The sequence below is a fragment of the Bubalus bubalis genome, chromosome 13 (genome assembly GCF_019923935.1).
Source record: "Bubalus bubalis isolate 160015118507 breed Murrah chromosome 13, NDDB_SH_1, whole genome shotgun sequence".
NCBI classification, from domain to species: domain Eukaryota; kingdom Metazoa; phylum Chordata; class Mammalia; order Artiodactyla; family Bovidae; genus Bubalus; species Bubalus bubalis.
The window spans coordinates 70,703,468-70,725,485 of record NC_059169.1 but is presented as its reverse complement, the minus strand read 5'-3'; the positions used below and the strand labels follow the sequence as shown (position 1 = coordinate 70,725,485).

Below are 22,018 nucleotides of genomic sequence, written 5' to 3'. Positions count from 1 at the left end.
TTATCTAGTTTGATTCTCACAACAATGCTGTGAAGTTGATTGTTTTAACCATTTTATAGAAGGAAACTGAGTCTCAGAGAAGAGCAGTAAATTGCCTTGCTAATAAATATTGATACTGTTATTAAAACTTACATCTTTGATACCAAAATCCACTTTCTTTCCACTGTTCAATTTATTACAAATCACATTCATTATCATTACCTGTATATTTGTATTAGCTATAAATAAATTTACTTAACTACACAGCACCATAAAGTAATGAAAAGCCCTCCAAAGTTCTTACAGTCTTATTCCCCTCTCTTACAACTGAACATTTAGTCTTCTTCCTCGTCTCTACACATGCTTGAGTAAAGTAAGCCCCAGTCATGACCTGTCTTTTCAGATTTCATGAGCATGAGTGAGAATACCATCTACCAAGTATCTGTATTAGTGTCCAGGTTAAACCTTTAGAAACAACAAGAAAAAATCAGAAGAAAAGAAAGTAAAACCAGTAATAAAAAAAAAAGGTAGTGTTTATTAACGAGATGTTAAATGCCAGTCTGAAATAGAAATCCCATGCTTAAGGAACAAGTTGATCAAGCCTGTATTCTGTATATAATTCTTTTGTGTACTGTGGGCTTTTCTTAAGGGTTGCCCACAATACGCACAAGAATTTTAAGGGATGAGTATGGAGAGTGCATCAGGTTACACGAGGACATTTAGGAGTGAATCTTCTAAATTAGTGTTATATGTGTCCTAAAATTTATAAATGAAAAGCAGCCGGCTGGGGTAATAAAATTTGAATTAGTAGATAGTGTGTAGGGCTTTCCAGGTGGCTCTAATGGTGAAGAACCCATCTGCCAATGCAGGTAGACTAATGAGACGCTAGTTCGATCCCTGGGTTGGGAGGATCCCCGGGAGAAGGGCGTGGCAACCCACTCCAGTATTCTTGCCGGTAGAAGCCCATGGACGGAGGAGCAGAACAGGCTGCAATCCATAGGGTCGCAGAGTCGGACATGGCAGAAGCGACTTAGCACACAGGCCTATTAGTTATAAGAGGAAAATGAGAACAAAGGGAATTATTTTACATCAGATATCTATGTTTCCATGAATATCTTGATGAGCTTTTGAGTTGGTTCATAAAGCAGTCTGAAAAATTTCAAATTCAGGGCAGAATCAGTAGAAATCTTTTAATCATTTACTGTATGCCAAACACTGCCAGAGGGAACGCTTGCCTTTTTTTTTTTTTTTTTTTTTTTCCCCCTTCCCTTTCCGCGGGTCACTGCAGGTCACGTGGTCAGTATCACGTGACTCGGTCAAAGGATCTTTTCCTCGTAGCTTTGCAAAAAAAAAAAAAGCAGCAGTCGCGGTTCTCCAATTAAAGCTGTTAACGTGTACTACGCTGTTTCCTTGCTGGATTTTCTTGTTCTCTGCTGCTACTGTAAAAACAAAATGAGTGGTAAGATTTACTGGTTTTGAACATTCTGCTTTTATTTTAAAACGTAGCAAGTATTGTATTACTCTAAAGTCATGCCGTGTGTTTTTTCAATAGATGCCAGATCTGTCTCTGTAAAAATTTTACATTGTGGCCATGTAGTTATAAAAAGATTAGACTCTTGTTTAGAGCTGGGTTGATTTTATATTCCACAGAATATTCCTTTCCAGAGCCTTTACTAGGATTTTCTTTTTACAACTAAAATCTGCAGTTTGGCATCAGATTATTTGGAAGCCATTGTGAAAGCTTGCTTGTAGAGAGAATGTGTGGCACGTCAGCAGCCCGTTGAATGTTAAGAATTTGAACCCAGACAGATCTCTCGTTTTGTTTTATTTTTTAATCTAATGTCTGCTAATAAAGAAAAAATTTTAAAAGAGTTGACATTTTACTAGATGAAATACCGTCTTTACTAAATCATTGATGGCAATTTTTAAGGAATTGAGGCTTCTCAAATTTCTTAAGGCAATTGGTAAATAGAGTTGTTTATTCTTATGCAAGATTTTAGAAAAGGAAACATGCCCTTAAAAATCAATAGGTATATGATTTGTGGTAGATTTTGCTCAAATCGTATATATTATTAAGGAGTTACTTGGTGGATCTACAGTGATTCATATACAGCTACTCTCCTGCCAGATGTGTGTTTAATGGTACAGTCTGTAACAGACTTAGCTTCTTCACTGGGACAGGAGCTCCGTCACTGCCCTTAATCAAGAGTTTGTAGTTAATCTTTTCATACCTCCTAAATTAAAAAGTATTGTTGGAACTAAGGAGGTGATGGAACTGCATCATCAAGTATGCGAGGTTTTGGAGTTTTGCTGCTCTAGACAGGAATAGCAACAGAAATGGTGCTGTAAATATTGTAGTTCTAAGCAACAAAATAAATATCTACATTTATTTTGTTTATACAATGGGAGTTTTATAGGTTGTGTTGCATGTTACTTCACACCAGTATTTTAGATATTAAATAATGCTATACATGAAGTGTGTGTGTTTTTTGTTGTGTTTTGTTTTGTTTTGTTTTAAGAAAAAAATCTAACCTTGCACCATTTTCCCTCAGGGTAAGAAAATTCACTTGCTAAAGTGAAAAGATTACTTCATAGGGATATGAGTTAATGATTATTCCTGGACTGCAACTAGTTATGGGTTTACTGCTGGTTTATTTGAGATTAGGTTTGTTTTGAGCTCTCTTCAGTAATCACACTTAGATATAATTAAAGAATAAAGTAGAATTTTGTACTACTAAATTATAAACACTTAGCAGCTTTCAAAGTATATTATGGTTTGAATTGCAACTACTTAGTATTTATATATTCATATCTTTAGTGAAAGAAGAGCAACCCAAAGCAGTTATGTAGTTTTATAAGTTTAAATGTAATTGGTAATAATTTATTTTTTACTCTGATGGCTAAAAAACAAAAGCTTGTTCTGATAACTTGAAATAGGGATTAAACTTGACCACATATGCAAGGAACCAGTCTCTGGCACATACAGTAGAAACACAATAAAGTAATTTCCTTTATTAAGATTATAGATAATAGTTTTCAGTGAATTCTCTTTCTGGTTCTCAGCTAAATTTCACACATTCTGAATAATCTCTAAGCCAGACCTCAGGATTCAGAAAGCTAGCTTGCTATAGTTTTCTATAAATTAGCTAACAGAAGTAAACCAGCATAACTTTAAAACTGCTGTCATTTCTTGAGTCCAGCATATAGAAGTTGAAAGGTGAGTTTTGGATGAAGCCTCTCTTGCCTAGAGGTGTAAAGCACTTCACAAGTATTGTTTAGTAAATTTATAGGTAATGTTGACTTAGATGTAGAAAAATTTTGTTTTTGTTTTCCAAGGATATGAAAATAAAGAAGGCCTTACTTGTTCTTAGAAGCATCAGAGCATATTTCTTAAAGCTCATTACATCAGTTGCTAAAAAATACATAATATTTTAGTGTTTACTAAATACATAGTAGAAATATATCCTTAGATATGAAACAACTTTTTAAAAAGTTGTTGGGAAAGGATATTACTATAAAAATGAAAGGAAATGTAGAATAAGACAAGCTGAGTTTTCTTTTTTTTAAAAGGACTTTTCAGTGTAAGAAACAAAAAAGGTGTCTTTGGGTAAATACTCGTATATTCCATTTTTGTAACGTTCTCAAGCCCCCAAAGGCATGACTTAATGCATTACAGGGTTAAAAGAGATTTTTAACCCTAAGAAAACAAGTTCCAAATTTCTAACTATCCTTCCTCTTACTGCTGCTTCCTCTTGACTTTTTCTTGATTTTTTCTATTGTTTTTTCAAATTTTGCCTTTTGTATTTTTCATTGATTTTATATGCAAAGTTTGGTTTGATTTTCCAGTGGGTCATTGTTTCTTAATTTGCACAATTTGCACAGGAATTACCTGGGACATTTGTAAGTACACTGATTCAAGACCCCCACTGTAAGCATACTAAACAAGAATCTCTAGCTCCCTGACGAGGGATTGAACCCGCAGCCCCTGCAGTGGAAGTGCAGAGTCCTAACCACTGGACTGCCAGAGAAGTTGTGCTTTAAAAATCTCCCCAGGTGACTGTTATGATCACCAGGCAGGTTTGAAAAACACAACTGTAGGTAAAGAGCAGTCAGTGCCCTTTACAAGATAAACATTTCTATTTTAGCAGGCGAATCATCTGAATTTCCTTTCATGGTTATACACTATTAGTTTAAGGGTTTAGTTTAAAATGAAGAAATTCAAAATGTAATTCAAATTGCTTTCAGTTTTTGCTTGTTAAGTAACCCAGGATTAATACATGATTTCTGTGATCTGTTCAGGTCCTGCTCAGGTTCCAATGATGTCCCCAAATGGTTCTGTGCCTCCGATTTATGTGCCTCCTGGCTATGCCCCACAGGTATGTTTTGTGTTACTTTTGTCTATATATGTGTGTGTGAGTGATCGTAACATTACTATTTAATGCAAACAAAATTTAGTTGCCAAAGCTTATTACCCAGTATAGTATATCTTTGGTAAATCTATTTCAAATATTTTAGCACATTCAGTGCTATTTGGAAAGGAGGAAAAATTAAGTTAATAGCACTCATCATTTGGCCTTGTCTTTGGGTGTTGAATTATAATAAAGAATTAATTTTAGAGTTTTTTCTCCTTGGATATATGAATAATATAATTAATATCATAAGGTTTAAAGGCACCCATGCTAACATTTTAAAATTAACCATTTACTTAAAAGTAATCCAAGCCAGTGCGTCCAACTTCTTTTTTACACTTATTCACAGGTGCCCATGATCATTGCATGGCACATTCTGGTCTGTACAAGAGAATTTAGACCTGTAGACCTGCAACCCTAAGGGCTAAGGGGATCATTATCACCACACACCTGTAGCTCTTTCTTACATACAAGTTGAAAAGCTCTGACTTAGCTTACTTATTTGCACAAGCAAACTTAGTAAAACTGTAAAATCTATAGGTGTCAATATCTGCTACTGAGATCCTACGTAGTCAGCACTCATTGCTTCAAAAGCTTTTTGGAAATAGCCAGTGTCTTATCCTAGCACTGAATATATACTTGAAAATTTTTTTAAGATGTATTTATTTATTTAAATTATGGCTGTGCTGGGTCTTCGTTGCTGCACGCAGGCTTTCTCGAGTTGTGGTGAGTGGGGCTGCTGCTCGCTGCCGTGTGCGGGCTTCTCCTTGCAGTGGCTTCTCCTGGTGCCGCTCCCAGGCTCCAGGGGCACAGGCTTCAGTAGTTGCAGCACACAGGCTGCATGCGCTGTCCCGCAGCATGTGGGATCTTCCCAGACCAGGGATTGAACCCATGTTCCCTGCATTATAATAAGGCAGAATCTTAATATAATATATTAATATATTAAATATATTATAATTAATGTATATTTGATTATATTAAATACATAATAATTATATTAAGATATAATATATCTTAATATAATAAGACAGATTCTTAACCACTGAGCCACCAGCGAAGCCCCTATACTTGGAATTTTCTTCAGAAAATTCCTCTCTCATATCCTCCCTGATTATGCCAAAATACTGGTGGGCTATTGTGGTAGTTTCACTGGCCACTATGTGAAGCCTACCCCACTATATGATTGACAGCAAAAGAGGACCATGATGCTGGGGAGAATGAAAATAGTATGAGAACTAGAGTCAAAAAGCTGGATCCATATCATGTTTAAAACCCTTGCTGGCTGCATGGCCTTGGACAAATTAACTTCCTTGAGCCTCAGTGTCCTCACTGTAAGATAAGATGATAACATATATGACATAACATAGTTGAAAGTGAAGAAAGAAATGGCAGCTCACTCCAATATTCTTGCCTGGAAAATCCCATGGACAGAGGAGCCTGGCAGTCTACAGTCCATGGGTTCGCAGAGTCAGGCACAACTGAGTGACTGATACTTTCACTTTCTTTCATATTTGAAAGTACTTTGTAAGCGTTCCAGAAGAATAATCCGCTCATTATTTCTGCTCTTGTTTAGCACGCTGACTCCTTAGCCTGCCTGCCTTTTTTACCCTACTAAATCTACTCTCTGGTATACACCAAACCAAAGCCTTCTTCCAGCATAATCCTCTTTGACCTCCAAACATTTGTTATAAACATAGTCATGTATAGATGGGAGAGTTGGACCAAAAAGAAGACTGAGCACTCAAGAATTGATGCTTTTGAACTGTGTTGTTGAAGAAGACTCTTGAAAGTCCCTTGGACTGCAAGGAGATCCAACCAGTCAATCCTAAAGGAAATCAATCCTGAATATTCATTGGAAGGACTGATGCTGAAGCTCCAATACTTTGGCCTCCTGATGTGAAGAACTGACTCATTAGAAAATAAGACCCTGATGCTGAGAAAGATTGAAGGCAGGAGTAGAAGGGGACGACAGAGGATGAGATGGTTGGATGGCATCACTGACTCAATGGACACGAGTTTGAGCAAGCTCTGGGAGATGATGAAGGATAGGGAGGCCTGGTGTGCTGCAGTCCATGGGGTTGCAAAGTCCAACACGACTGAGTGAGTGAACAGCAACAGTCCTCTTTGACCTCTGAACATTTGACTCTTCCCTGGTGGCTCAGTGGTAAAAGAGTACGCCTGCCAATGCAAGAGCCTTGGGTTTGATCCCTGGGTCAGGAAGATCCCCTGGAGAAGGAAATGGCAACCCACTCCAGTATTCTTGCCTGGGAAATCCCATGGACAGAGGAGCCTGGCGGGCTACAGTCTGTAGGGTCACAAAGGATTGTACACTACTTAGCAACTAAACAACATTCATATGATTTACCCCAGATTACCCCAGATTTTCTTGAAGTAATGCTATCCTGATTCTTCCTACTTCTGTTTGCTCCTTTTCAGACCTTTCTCCATCTCCCTAAAGAGGATTACGTAGTCTTTTCTCTCTAGCATAGCTCAGTTTAACAAGCATGTTGAATGGCATCATATGCCAAGCTCTGTATTGGGTGCTAGTGACATAAAGATGATTAATACATTATTCAAAGGCAGCTGTAGGTATTCTGCTCTTCTCTCAGCTAACAGTATCTTTCATTTTTATGGCAAATTTCTACTCTTCTCAATTCACTCAATTATGACCTTCTAGAATTAACTTTCCTTGAACCTTTTCACGTGCCTTTCTGTTTGGGTTCTCATAGCACATTATGTATATCCGTCTTTTAACAAATTTTTCACATTGTTTAGTTAATTAATTCTCTTTCCTGAGAAGAGAAGATTATGAATTCATACAGTTCCTGTATTTAACAGTAGTCAACAGATATCCATTGAGTGCTCTTACATGTTAGGAGCACTCAGTGCTTGAATAAAAAGAGGCAAGGACCTCTGTACTTCTGTAGTTTACATTCTGTGGGAAAAAGGAAACAATAAGCATAATAAATGCATAAATTGTATAATGTATTAGGTGGTGAGTAAAATGGGGGGAAAAGAAAGAAAACGGAGCTAGTTATATTTTAAGATAGGGTTGTCAGACTAGGCATCATTGGAAAGGTGCCTTTGAACTAAGTCCTGAAGGACAGTTGGGAGTTAGCCATGCATTTATTCAGGGAAAGAGGATTCTGGGAACAGAAACAGCTGGTGCAAAAGGCCTAAGATGAGAGCATGCTTGGGAACAAGGGGGCCGTTGCGGCTGGACTGAGTCCTTAAGGCACGATAATAGTAAACATGAGGTCAGAGAGATAGTAAGACTAGATCATACAGAATTCTCATTCATCTTTATTTCCTCAGTGCTGAGTACAGTGCCTGTCATGTATTAAGGGCTCAGTAAATACTAGTAAATCAATCAAATGGTCATCCAAGTTAAGATTCTGTATCTTTTTTAAATTTTATTTTGCCATGCCACACAACATGTGGAATCTTAGTTCTCCAACCAGGGATTAAACCTACACCCCCTGCATTGGAAGCACAGTGTTAACCACAGGACCACCAGGGAAGTCCAAAGTGCTGTATTTTTAGGGCAAGAGCCACTAAAATAATCTTCTTATATAACTTCTTGAATTTTTTCACTTCTGTGCTCATTAGTTGGCTTGTCCACTCAGTGCGGTCTAGATTTCTTGACACATAAGGCCTTAACATGGTTCTGTTCTGGTTTGTCTCTGTACCCTTCTCTTGGTAAATGTAATCACCTATCTATTTTTTCAGCCAAACATGACTACTCACATGCTCACTTGATGTTCTTCTTTCTCCATGGTTTTCTTAATGCTGTTATCCGGGGAATGTTATTCATTCCCTCATTTCTGCCTTTTGAAATTCTACCCATCTTTGAGAACCTAGATCGAGTTATTTGTACCATTCTTTAGTTACATATACGTACCTGATACTATAATTTTGTGTCTATATATTCTCCTTAAATGGGATTTTAAGTTCCTTGAGTGTATGGAGGTACCTTTTATTATTTTTGTTCTGTAGTAACTCAAATACAGTATGTATTTCATAAATATTTGTCAAATAAGTGAATGAACTTTAACAGTAATCATTGTCTCTAGGAAATGTACCATTTTTAAGCACACAGTGGTAATCCAAAGACAAAAATCTATTCTCATCGTTATTGAAATAATTTAAGTACCTAGTGTGTAAGAATGAATTCTAACATTTTGACATCACCTTTGAAGTACAACCCCTATTGCCTGACATACACAATTTCTCATGTTAGAAAATACTTACCAAGAGCCAAGTTCTTGGCACAGCTAAGAGCTTGGTAATTGTCCAAAATTTGACGCATAAGCAAACATAATTATATTAGCAAAAATAAAGCTGGGAGTTGAACCAAACATTAAGACACGTGGATGGCTGTTATAAGGTGCATGTTGTATTCGGCTCGGTGGGAACTAAGGAGCACACAGACTAAATCCAGGAATAGCTGTCATCTGCAGTCTCTTTCTACACTTCTGTACACTGTTCTCCCCTTGGGGCAGCAGTTTAATCAACTCCATCCCTGCCTTCTGTGTATCTGTTGTTGAAGGCCAGTGGTCGAAGGAGGGTCAAGAATGTTTTTGCTATCAGATCAGATCAGTCGCTCAGTCGTGTCCGACTCTTTGCGACCCCATGAATCGCAGCACGCCAGGCCTCCCTGTCCATCACCAGCTCCCGGAGTTCACTGAGACTCACGTCCATTGAGTCAGTGATGCCATCCAGCCATCTCATCCTCTGTCGTCCCCTTCTCCTCCTGCTCCCAGTCCCTCCCAGCAGTGTTTTTTGCTATACCATCATGTAATTCAGTACATACACTAACAGGATTCAGCAAATGTAAATATCCTAAAACATTTGGTCAGACAAGCAAGGACTGCAAAAACTAAAATCCAGTATGGCAGAAACTAACACAATGTTGTAAGGCAGTTATCCTCCAATTAAAAATAAATAAATTTAATTTTAAAAAATTGAAATCCAATGTTGGGACTCTCTAGCTCTACCACTGAGGAAGTAATCATGCTACAAACCAAAGAGCATATTGAGGCGGAAAAATTAAAGATTCAAAAGATAAATAATCTTAGATGAAGATCAAGATTTAACAAAATACTTAAGTAGAAATGAAGAAATCATGATTTACCCAGGATAAATCAACCTTCAAATTTTTTGTTTGTACGAATGCCATTAAGTTTAGAAGCACTTATCAATAATTCACATATATTTTAACTTGATTTTTGAGAATAACAGACAGGATATTATATATTAGGTAATTTGGGGATTCATTGGTTTTGTTTTTCTCATTTGCAATTTGCAAAGCCCAAAGTTGCCATTAAAATTGCCAATTTTTTTATACTTTCTTTGCTTCTTTTATCTAAGAGTTCTATAATATTGTTAATTTATATTTGTACCTTATTTCTCTGATACTTCAGCATTCTACATAGCAGTAATGAAAATAGTCAGTCTTAATTTTTTAGTTGCATAGCTTTTGTTGTTGGATCAGAAAAATGGATCATCATTTTTTAAAATTTTTTATTAACCATCAGGTACTTGCAATATGATTGGGAAGCCTAAAGTTAATTAAAATTTTATGCATAAAGTAGTCCTGGGTGTTCATTGGAAGGACTGATGTTGAAGCTGAAACTCCAATAGTTGGCCACCTGATGCGAAGAGCTGACTCATTGGAAAAGACCCTGATGCTGGGAAAGATTGAGAGCAGGAGGAGAAGGAGACGACAGAGGATGAGATAGTTGGATGGCATCACCGACTCGATCGACATGGGTTTGGGTGGACTCCGGAAGTTGGTGATGGACAGGGAGGCCTGCCGTGCTGCAGTTCATGGGGTCACAAAGAATCAGACACGACAGCGACTGAACTGAACTGAAAATGTAATTGTTCACCAGAAGCTTAAATGTCAAGGAATATTAATTTTGCAAGTAAGCCAATGGGAAATATATTTAGTGATAAAGAACAAATAGAGTTGTACATTTTCTGATCATTATTATATGGAAAACTTGGAAAACATGTAAGAGGGTAGGGGAAAAATTCCATCGAGTGTTATAACCCAGAGATACTCTCTGTAAACATTTAGTATGTTTCCCCTTAGCCTTTTCTCTAATTACAGGCATAATTTTAGACATAACCTTAAGGAACTTGATTATTACAGTTTAACAAATAAGAAAGGGAAATTTATAAGTGATTGACATACTGCATAGAGACAGAAATATGTGCCAGCTGAACTCAGACACCAAAGGGAGAAACAGTACAGTAAACAAAAACAGTGAAAACAAATGATGACGCAGAAAGCATATGGTGACGGGTGTAGAAGGAACTTAGTTTCCTGGCAAATAATAACAACTTGTAGTCCCTAAGGGCATTGCAGCTCAGAATAACACTTGATATTTTAGTGATGAAGTTAATGAATTATCAAGAAAATAATGTAGACTTATGAATGGGACTCCTGAAAGGTAATACCAAAAGTTTCTTCCTTCTGCCTTTCTGTAATGGCTCCTTGTTTTTTATGGAATGTGGGTTGTTATGGTGATGAGAGGGTACCTAACAGGGAGGGGATTGTAGATCTCATAATGTGGGGAAAGGGCCTGTGTCAGCTTCATGAAAAGTTTCAGATTACTCCTTTGAGCTGGACTTGGTATTTCACTGTGCCTTTATGTCAGCACACAGCAATGAGGTTAGTAAATCTTTCAAAGATTGTACAAACAAGTCTGATCTCAGTCTTTGTCTCTCCTGGAAAGAACAACCAAAACAGATGGACAGCAGTGTAAGAGACTGAAAGGGGATTTAGAGGTTTAGATGAGGATGAAAAGACACAGTAAGAGCTGGACAGAAAGGTTGTAGTTGCTTACGTTGCTGTGTGCTTGATTAGATGTTGGATGAATCTGTCGGATGAATGGCCAGAAATATCTGTAATACTGTTCAATAGCTTAAATTTGGAGTTGTTCAGAATGGTGCGATAGAAGTAGGTTGCTAGAAGTAGCAGGGAAGCAAAGGTTGTAGGAATTGAAGAAGTCACAAAACCCTAGTAGTTAGCTATTTTTAAGGGGGGTGGGAGATTTGAGTAGAACTAATAGCATATATTTCCGGTCATATCAGTCATCAAACAAACATTTTTTGAGCATCTGTCATACACTACATGTACCGTACCAGTTATTGGGGAGAAAACAGGATACAGAATAGATCTGTCGTGGAATGTCCATTCTGGAGCACGATATAAAATATCAGATAGCAAACACAACCTCCTTTCTCTGCAGCCCCTCTCAATTATGTCTGTGTTCAGTGAAGGAAACAAAACAGGGCTTTTGTCTAATTAGATATTGCATGGTGTATGTGGTTAGGTGGTCAAACTGTGTTGATATTTCCATTTATCTCATCGTCTTTAATTTCTTTAACATAGACTAATTTGGATTATATTTTACCTTTTTTTCCTTCTCAGAACTTGTTGATTTTATCTTAATCTCTGCCATCATTGTACCCTGTTGGTGTAAAATTCATTGTCTTGGCTATTTCTCGGCAGCTAGAGACTAGGCGGATAGTTTGAGGTCTCTGGCTTCACTCTAACATTACTGGCTGCTCAGATGATTTCTTGAAGTGGTGGAGTTCTCCACACCCTCTTGATCCTGATCTGGCTCTTTTTTTTTTTTAATCTCTGTATCTTAGTTTTGTTTGTTTTTTTTTTTTCTTTTAATTGTAAAATACACATTAAAAATATAACTGTTTTAAAGGTTCAGTTCAGTGGTATTAAGTACGTTCACACTGTTGCACTACCATCCATCCCCAGAACTCTTCTTGCAAAACTGAACTCTGTACCTTATCAACCTTAAAAATAAAATACATAGTTAACAGCAAAATGATGTTATTCATGAATAGCAGAGAAATTGTAGTGCAGGACATGCAAACTATGGCAAACCATAGGCAAGTTCCCAAAATAAAGAAGAGGACCCTTCTTAAAGAAAGGAGGGGAGTTGGGAAGGGGTGGTTTTTGAGCAAAGTCCATTGGAGGAAAGAGAGTTGAGGGTTATGGCTGCTTCTGATTAGGCTAGTTATGGTAGTTTCTCATTAGCCATACTAAGCAAGGAGAAAATTTTTCCTTCCTCCAGCTGGGGTATGTAAAGTAAGCTTCCTTACGGTTGGGAAATGCAAGGTATGTGATTCCCGCCAGAGTCTGCAAGGGATAGCAAACAGTAGTGCATGAGAGTTTCCCCTCTTCAGGGCTTCCAGACTATTTTAAGTCAGGTTTCTTGTTGAAATCTCATTTCACAACCTTTTAAAACAATTAACTCCCCAGGCTCCCTTCCCTCAGCTTATCTGTATATTTGAAATGTTCTTATTCAGCAGAAAAGTGGTTTTAATTTCATAAGCAATTTAGCCATTTCTTTTTTAACTGATGAGATCTCACTTGTGTTTGTGAAATTTAAAAAGGCACCAGGAGGCAGGTATTTGTGGATTTTGTGCTAACAAAGTGAATAAGACCATGGAATTGAAGTCAGCTTATCTGAGCTCAGTTACTAGTTCCTCCACTTACTGCCTGTGTGACGTTGCAAGTTATTTAACATCTCTATGCCTCAGTTTCCCTGTCTAAAAAAAATGGAAATAATAATGCTACCTATTTTAGCATTGTTTTGAGGATTAAATAGTTAACACATGTCCCTTGAGAAACTTACAGTTAAATTATAGAGTAAGACATGTTGGAAAATTAACAAATACTACAGTGTTAGGGATACCAAACAGATGATAGAGAATAAATGCAATAGAAGTGATAGGAAAGAGAGAACACTGAGATTCTGGTATCTAGGAAAGGGTTCACAGAGAGCAGTCGAGGAAACTACAAGCTGCTAACCCCACATCTCTTTCAGCATCTGAAGTTACATTCTTTACCTTCTCATCTCATCAGTCTGTACTTCTCTTTCATCTAGATCAGACTTTTCTGCTCCTATCTAAATCCTGTGCCCCAGCTGGAGTCCTGACTGTCCTCTCCTTTTGCCTGCTCAAGGACATTACTCTAGCTCTCTCTCTCTCCCCTACATCACAGTTTCTTACTCTCTGATGGATCATGCTCATTAGTATATCAGCATGTTGTAATTGCTCCCACTAAAAACAGCAACAGATTTTTTAAGCTGCTTGACTCTTCTGTCACTTACCACCCTACATATTCCCTTCTATAGGAAAACTTTCCAAAATTGTGAGAAAATTTAGCTCTCTAATTCTCCTCACTTTGTCTCTTCAGTCCGCTCCACTCAGGCTTTGCCCCTATGATTATGCTAAAACTGCTGTCATCAAGGTCCCTATGACTTCCAAATTGCTAAATCCAAGGGTCAGTCCTTAGTCTTCATCTTATTGAACCTGTCATCGACACTTAACAAAATCGATCCATTCTCCCTGATATACTTAACCAAACTCTACACTCTTAAGTTTTCTTCCTCCCTTACCTGTTTGTCCTTTCCTATCTTTCTGGAACTGCAGGCCACTATTATCTAACTGCCTACTCAACATTTCCACTTACAGACTTACCAAACTTACATGTGCAAAACCTAAAACTCCAGATCTTCTCCCTACTCTGCTAAAGTAACTTGTTCTAACCTATAGCTTTCCCTTTCACTGTTGGTGAAATACCATGATTCCAAAAGTTTTTCACACTTCTCCAGTGGAATTATCAGCTAAGCTTGTTGTTCTGCCTTTAAAGATATGCAGGCTGTGGGCAGCTTCTCACTCCCTGCACTGCTGCACCGTGGCCCACGCCACCACCATCTCTTGCCTAGATTTCTACAATGACTTCCTGAATGATCTCCCCATTTTTGGCTTTGCCCTACAATCTATCCTCAACTCAGCAGCCAGAGTAACCCTAGTAAATGTAAAGGTATATCAGGATTTCTCAATCTTGGTACAATAAACAATTGTAAGCCAATAATTTTTTGTTATGGGGGGGCGTTGTCCTCTGTGTTGTAGGGCATTTAGCGCCATCCCTGACCTCTACTCACTAAATAGTACCTCCAACTCCAGGTGTGACAACCAAAAATGACTCCAAGCATGCTCAGTCGCTTCATTCATGCTCAACTCTATGGACTGTAGCCCACCAGGCTCCTCTGTCCATGGGGATTCTCCAGGCAAGAATACTGGAGTGGGTTGCCATGCCCTTTTTCAGGGGATCGTCCCAACCCAGGGATTGAACCTGCGTCTCTTATGTCTCCTGCGTTGGCAGGCAGCTTCTTTACCACTAGCACCACCTGGGAAGCCCTAAAAATGACTCCAGATACTGCCAAATGTCCTTTACAGCAAGGGTCCCCAACCTCCAGGATCTAATGCCTGATGATCTGAGGTGGAGCTAATGTAATAATAATAGAAATAAAGTGCACAATAAATGTAATACACTTGAATCATTCCAAATCCATCCTTACCCTAAGTCCATGGGAAAACTGTCTTCTATAAAACCAGTCTTCCTAAAAGTTGGAGACTGTTGCTCTAGGGAGTAAAATCACCCCTCAATGAAAACCATTTGTTTCTGTGATGGTCCTGCATCTCACTGAGTACATATAGTCTTTAATAGCCTATACAGTACAACCTGCCTGACTTGGCCATCATCTCTACCATTTTGTGTCTGTTGATCTTATCTGCTTCTGTCTTTTCTCCTTCTTTACGCTGATCCAGTCACACTGGCTTCCTCCTAGCCAGTCCTACTTTAAAGGCTTTGTTCTGACTGTTCCCTCTTTCCAGAACAGTCTTTCAGATTTTTGCCTGGCTAATTCCTTCAATTCCTTCACATCTCTGCTCAAATTTCACTTTACCAATAAGGCCTATCCTGATCATTCTTTTCTACTACAACCGTCCCCCTTTTGCCGTACTTCTTATCCCCCTCCCCTGGTGTGCGGTTTTTCCCGTCGTGTTTATCGCCATGCAGCGTGCTAAATGACTGACTCTTGCTGTCATGTTCGTCTGCCCCTGTTAATGTGTGTGCCCACACAAACGTGTCACTGGTTTTTTCTTTCCTAAATTACCACTATCTTCTTGTTCAAAAACAAATTTTGTTTTAATGAATGGAGGTGTGGTTAGTGCTAGATTTGGAAGGATAGATGGGACTTTCATAGGTACAGACTGGGGGAAAGTAAAATGAAGAGGGAAGATGGCATAAGCCAAAGTACAAGATAAAGAAATATGCAGGTAAGTATGAAGATAGGTGTTTTAGTGTGTTTTAGTGTATCAGCCTGGCTGGAATGAAGGGTTCAGAGCTTGGTGTGGAAGAAAGAGAACAGCTATAATGAGAGGCTGGAACCAGATGGAACACTAGGTTGAAGAGTGTGCACCATGCAGTCCTATCAGCAGTGGGGGTCATTTAAGATTTGAGTCAGACAGTTGATGAAGGTGAAAGTGGTGTGTTAATGGCGGACACTGTGGTTTGGCTCACTCAGAATCCATTTCAGACTTCCTCTCAGGTCCCTTCCTATAGGTTAGAGGCTGAAAAATGGTAAACAGTTTCCAGATTATCTTCAGCTAGGGTTCCAGATAGGGTGTTGTTTCCACCAATCATAGGCAGTTGTCCAGGCTTGAATCCAGAACTGGGTTAAATAGGGAGACATGGGATATGAGGTCTCCATTGTGCTGGAAACAAATGTTGTAGTCTTCACCGAGTGTATCAAGACAGTGATTCATTTGCTTTTCTGGTTCCGTGTTATCTCACAAGTCATCTCACACTTCATCAGGGAAAGTTTAATAACCTATTTAATAGCAACTATATTCTTCCTAAAGCAGTAATTAATTTGTAAGTTAGGCTTATCTGTATCCAAGTAACTGTGTTTTCTAACATCCTTACCAAGCACGTTTGTTTATAAACAAAATTTGCTATTCATTTAGGCGTAGTAAAACGTACTCTTCCATAGTAAAATGCGAAAATATTAGGATTTGCCTTTAAGTTACTACTTTACATTTTAATCATTTTCTGTTATTAGCTGTTTGTTATACTTCAGTAGTGATTATTTAAGTCTAAAAGATAAAGAACTCTTCTTTTAGAAGTATTTCTAATTTTGAGGTAAAATCTTGTATCTTTTTAGTCCTTCCTGTTTGTTCTTGTTCCAGTGAGGTTCAAAGGGAAATCTGTCATTTTAAAAAATATTTTTGCACAGTGTGACCCCTATGTAGAAATGTGTAATTTCTAAGACTTAGAGCCACAGATATTTTCCTTAACTGGGAGTGTTTTTGCCTCCCTTGACATGATCTTCAACTATTAAAATTGTTCTGGTCATGGTCCTAAGAGTTTTATGCCTAAATTTTTTGCCAGTATACAGTTAATCTGGGGAGTTTGGATCCGGTTTTTTTCCCCATTGCTGTTTCACAATTTCTGTTCTTTCCATATCTTATTTTTCCCCTACCTCACAAAAAGAAAGAAATTCCTGACCCTGTTATATTGAAACCAGAAGGTCCCTTGAGACATTTGGTCCCATTGCTACATTTTAACTGTATCACTAAATGCATGTCACACCTAAATACCGAATATCCTAACTCACTGTGTATATTATTATTTAGCCAATCTTGTCAGTGTTTTAAGATTTATATTGCATTGTATAACAAAAACTACTTCATGTTGTTCGGTGCTAATTCATATGTATGTAATGTATTTAATAAAATCTTTTCATGTTGGTTCTGTAAAATTTCTTAATTAACTCCTGATCAGTGTAATAATTTTTACTGTCACATATCTGGAAAAAACTGCATACGTCCTATGGAAGAAACTTTTAATCTGTTGTTCATTTTATAGGTTATTGAAGACAATGGTGTTCGAAGAGTTGTTGTGGTTCCTCAGGCACCAGAGTTTCATCCTGGTGGTCACACAGTCATCCACCGCTCTCCACACCCTCCTCTGCCTGGTTTCATTCCTGTCCCAACCATCATGCCCCCCCCACCACGCCACATGTACTCACCGGTAACCGGAGCCGGAGACATGGCAACGCAGTATATGCCACAGTATCAGTCTTCACAAGTATATGGAGATGTAGGTAAGACATGTAGAAAGCATTCTTGTTTTGTGGAGTTGCTGGTCTTTGCTTGGATGTAATAGGTGCTATTATCACATTATATAAAAGAAACCAAAAAATGGTAACTATCACAATAATTTTCTATCACTCAAACACTGTGTTAAGGGAATTCTAGTTAGTACTCTGTAATGACCTATATGGGAAAAGAATCTAAAAAAGAGTGGATATATGTATATGTGTAACCCATTCACTTTGGTATACAGCAGAAACTAACACAACATTGTAAATCAACTATGCTCCAGTAAAAATTAACTTGAAAAAACATGTTAAATGTTTCATCTTCATGCCCACCCTTCAAAGCAGGTGAGTAAACAGAAAATCAGAAAGGGAAAGTAACTTAGATCGTGCAGCAGCGTTCACTGGGGACGCACTCAAACAAGAGGTCTACTTGTCTGTCCCGCTGCTCTCTGAGGAAATTTTTTAGTTAGGGGTGATCATGCTACTGTTAAATTTTGAAGCCTCTGATGCCACTAACATTGCTAGGTTCTATAAGATACTGGGGGAAAAAAACGAAACATAATCTCTGCCCTCAGGGAGTTAATAAATTGTTGGGAAGACTAGACAGCTACATATACACAAAATAATCATCTTACTCTTTCCTGTGGCTTTAAATACCATCCATAGACTGACAGTTTTTTTTTAATTTGTATCTTCAGTCAAAAACCTCTCCTCTGAGCCCCAGGCTTTTATTTCTGTCTGTGGTTGTTTTTTTTTGGACTGTGCTGCATTCCCAAGCCAGGGATTAAATCCAGGCCATGGAATTAAAAGCCTGGACTCTGGAATCCTAACCACTAGGCCACCAGGTTACTCCTCTAACTGCCTTCTTGATAACTCCACTGAAGTGTCTCATACATCTCAGTTATAGTATTTTTAAACATAGCTATGGAACTTGATTTTCTGTGTCATCTTCATCTCTATGAATGGTACCGCTGTCCACTCAGTTTGCACAGTTAAAAACCAGATGACCAAATTTGATTCCTCCTCTTTCAACCCCCACATCAGTTGATATCTTACTTTCAGAAGATTCCCAGATGTGACTGCTTTTCTCCACTGCTACTCAGACTTAGTCCCCCGTCACCTCTGGTCAGGACGCCTGGAACGACAGCCTTCCCGTGGGTTTTCCGCTGTCATTCCTGCCCGCAACCATCCACACTCAGCCAGAGTAATCATTTTAAAATATAAATCAGACCATTCTTCTGGTTAATAGAGTTCAGTAACTTTCCACTACATTTAGAATAAAATCCTAAACCCTTCCCCTTGACCAGAATTTCTCAACTTCAGCACTCTTGGAAGAAGGATGAGTCTTTACTGTGGAGGACAGAACTGGCTTTGTAGGATGTTTAGAAGGATCCCTGCCCTCTACCCACTAGATGCCAGTAGCACACAACTCCACCCTCACCCTCATCCAACTCAGCTGTGACAACGAGAAGTATCTCCAGACACTGCCAGATGACTCCTGGGGGCCACAGTTGGGCCTGGTTGCCAACCACTGCCTTGGACAAGATCCTGTTCTGTGGCCTCAGTCTGCCTAGTCTTACTTGTTCCCATGCACACACCCCACCTTCGGTTTTTCAGAACCAAGCTCTTTCTTGCCTCAATGCCTGTACACATGGTGGTCTCTGTCCCAGAAGTGCTCTTCCCCCCTTTACATGCAAGCTGCTGCTGCTTTGGGTTTTGGTTTTTTTTTTTTTTTTTTTTTGCTTTAGATGTTAGCTTTCAGAGATCTTCCCATAACCTTTCCTTGTCAATCTCTGAAACCTGTTTCTTTCACAGAATTGAACACAACTTGATTATTTTTGTTTATTTAAAAGTCTTTTTCCCTTATGTAACTGTAAACCCCTGAAGAACTGAATCTGTTTTTTAATCACTGTTTTCCTTGCACTTAATCAGTACTTGTCATTCAAGCTTAGTAAATTTGTAGAAGAAATAACTCTAAATACAAATTTTAAATAATGCAACACAGCCTGTAAGTAGTAGATATATTACATATTATGTCATATATTACCTTTTTTTCAAACTTATTTCTATTGCCCAAGTAATGCGTATTAATTCTGTAGATCTGAGTGTGGTTTGAGTGTGGTTTGTTTTTCTGCATTTCTAACAAATTCCCAGATAAGTCTCGTGCGGTAGCCCAATAAACATACTTCTGATAGCAAGAGTTTATACTACAAATCAGTCTCTTTAAATTTTTTTAGTCCTAATTATGACGTAGTTTTTTTTAATGTGAGAAAATTATAAGAAAAATCTTAGCTATTACAGTATACTACTATTTTACATTGTTAAAAGCCACTGTTAGTCAGAGGAGATGTTTGAAGTTGAAAGAGATGCTAAAATTAATGTAGAATAAAAGAACTCTACACAGCTCTGTTCAGGTCTTACTCCACTCCTGTGACAGTCACAGCTTAGGACCAAGCTGTTTCTATGGAGATTAATACTTGAGAAAAGAAGAAGGAAAGAAATATCTGTAAGATTATAATTATAATCAAGTCATAAAGCTTGGTTCTCTTCAGTTAGTGGAGACACAGAAATAGCTTTGTGTTGTGCAAGGTTTTTCTTTGAAGTACAAGTTTTATATAATGATAGATTTATTTCCTACACTTTTCTCGTGCCATAAATGTGTTTGGAGAAAGCAACCTTTTCTAAATGATTTTTACTTTATTTCTTCTTAGATGCTCACTCTTCACATGGAAGGTCCAACTTTAGAGATGAAAGATCTAGTAAAACATATGAACGTTTGCAGAAAAAATTAAAGGATCGCCAAGGAACACAGAAAGATAAGATGAGCAGTCCACCATCATCACCCCAGAAATGCCCTTCTCCTATAAGTGAACATAATGGGCTTACAAAAGGGCAGAATGCTAGTGGTACAAACACAGGATCAGTGAAGAACAAGTCAGGAAAGGGGAAAGGTGGTGCACAAGTTGATACAGAAATAGAAGGTAACTATTTATATATTCTAATTGTCTTTTTATCATCATTTAACCTACTAAAAGTATATAGTCTGACCTTTCAGTCATTCATCATGCTTCACATAAACTGTAGGTTAATAGCATAACACGGTCTAAATGTGAGGGGTAAGTTTTAGAACCTGAATTGTTACTAGGGTATTTCTTTTTACATTTTGGGAAAGCTCAATTAACACTTACACCTATATCAAATTTTACTAACCACGGGAAATTTCTGTTTGATAGGAAAACTCAAAGTTCATCCAGATTCCTTCTTTCTGAACCTAAATAAGGCTAAACTGGTTTTTAATCAAAACTCTTACTCTTCCCAGCTTCTTCTTATACAAGTCCCTGATAGCAACTAGTTATGTAGTTCACCAATCCATTTATGTACTCTATAAATGTTATAGTTAGGATAGAGTCTTGTCCATTTCTTTGTTCAAAAGTTCTTTTCTGTTTCCCTTAGATCCTTCCTCTAACCTGTGACTTCCACTATACGAACTCTGAGCACTACTTCCTTTTCTTTAAAATTTCTATTTCCCATCAATTTAGTGCTTTCACAGCCTCTTGGCTTGTAATATAAACATTTATTAAAATGTTCTCCCATATTTTTGAGACCTTCTGATCATTCTTTTCAGCACTGATGTTTCAGAGGAGTTAAGCTAAAGTTTCAGATACTTCAATGGTGGTTTTAAGTTATGGTCAAGTCAATTATATTCCTATTTGGGAACCACAATTAAGGCATATATGAAACAAGTGCTTAGTTAACTTGTCATTAAGAGGTATGAGATCGGCAAATAAGGACTTTTAAGAGAGAGTACTTTATTTTTTTAAAGGGATTATATATAGTAGTACTATAAGTAGTTATTATGGTTAAAAGGGAAATAGAAACTGAGGCAGAACAACTCTATAAAAAGCCACAAACTGCTGAATATGAACTAAAGGAGTAAAAACTAGAAAATAAAATTCTCAAATACCAACCTCTTGTTACATGTTTTGAAGACATATTGTGAAGGGAGCAGAATGATTGCATTTAAGTTTTTCTTTTATTATTCCAAAAAATTTTTTATTTTATTTTTTTAAGAAAAAGATGAAGAAACTAAAGCTTTTGAAGCACTTCTTTCCAACATTGTCAAACCAGTGGTAAGTATCACATGTATTTTCTTGACATTTACATTTAGTATATTCACAAAGGATTTTGGTAGGTTCAGGGCTTACTTACAATTTAACTATATGTCAGGAATGTGAGATCAGTAATAATAGATCAATACAGATCTGACATAAGGAGAGCAAAGCTGTTAATCAGTGTGGCAGAATACTCAACCAGCAGTTCATTTTTTAAACAAGGTTTTAGTACATGCTCAGTGACATTCAAAATCACTGGACCAGGCAAAGATCTAATGAAGAGTGTAGGTACAACTGATTATCATTTTTTAAAAAAATTGTTATTTCCATATAAAATACATCCAATTAACTCCAGTTTCAAAAAGAGTTAAAATCAAACCATAGAGGAAAGTTAATAGTCCCCAATCCTATTTGTGTGCAGATGTAATAGAAAAAGTCAGAAAAATGTATGACAGCAAAACTGGCTACATAAAATTTTCTGTGTATTTTGCATGCATGCATGCTAAGTCGCTTCAGTCGTGTACAACTCTGC

The 22,018-nt window shown here is 37.7% G+C and overlaps 1 protein-coding gene across 9 annotated transcripts in view; it reads left to right on the top strand.

Annotated features, from left to right (window-relative positions):
* FNDC3A (fibronectin type III domain containing 3A) overlaps positions 1–22,018 on the top strand; it is a 114,209-nt gene that overhangs the window by 61,030 nt on the left and 31,161 nt on the right. For 8 of the 9 annotated variants that reach the window (XM_006063594.4, XM_045162477.1, XM_006063592.4 and 5 more), the window contains exons 4-7: positions 4,279–4,355; positions 17,140–17,377; positions 20,086–20,355; positions 21,446–21,504. In XM_006063594.4, the coding sequence (XP_006063656.2) occupies positions 4,279–4,355; positions 17,140–17,377; positions 20,086–20,355; positions 21,446–21,504 (644 nt within the window). Of the gene's footprint in view, positions 1–1,281; positions 1,439–4,278; positions 4,356–17,139; positions 17,378–20,085; positions 20,356–21,445; positions 21,505–22,018 lie in introns of those variants that run through there. The other variant, XM_006063595.4, reaches the window with a different exon arrangement.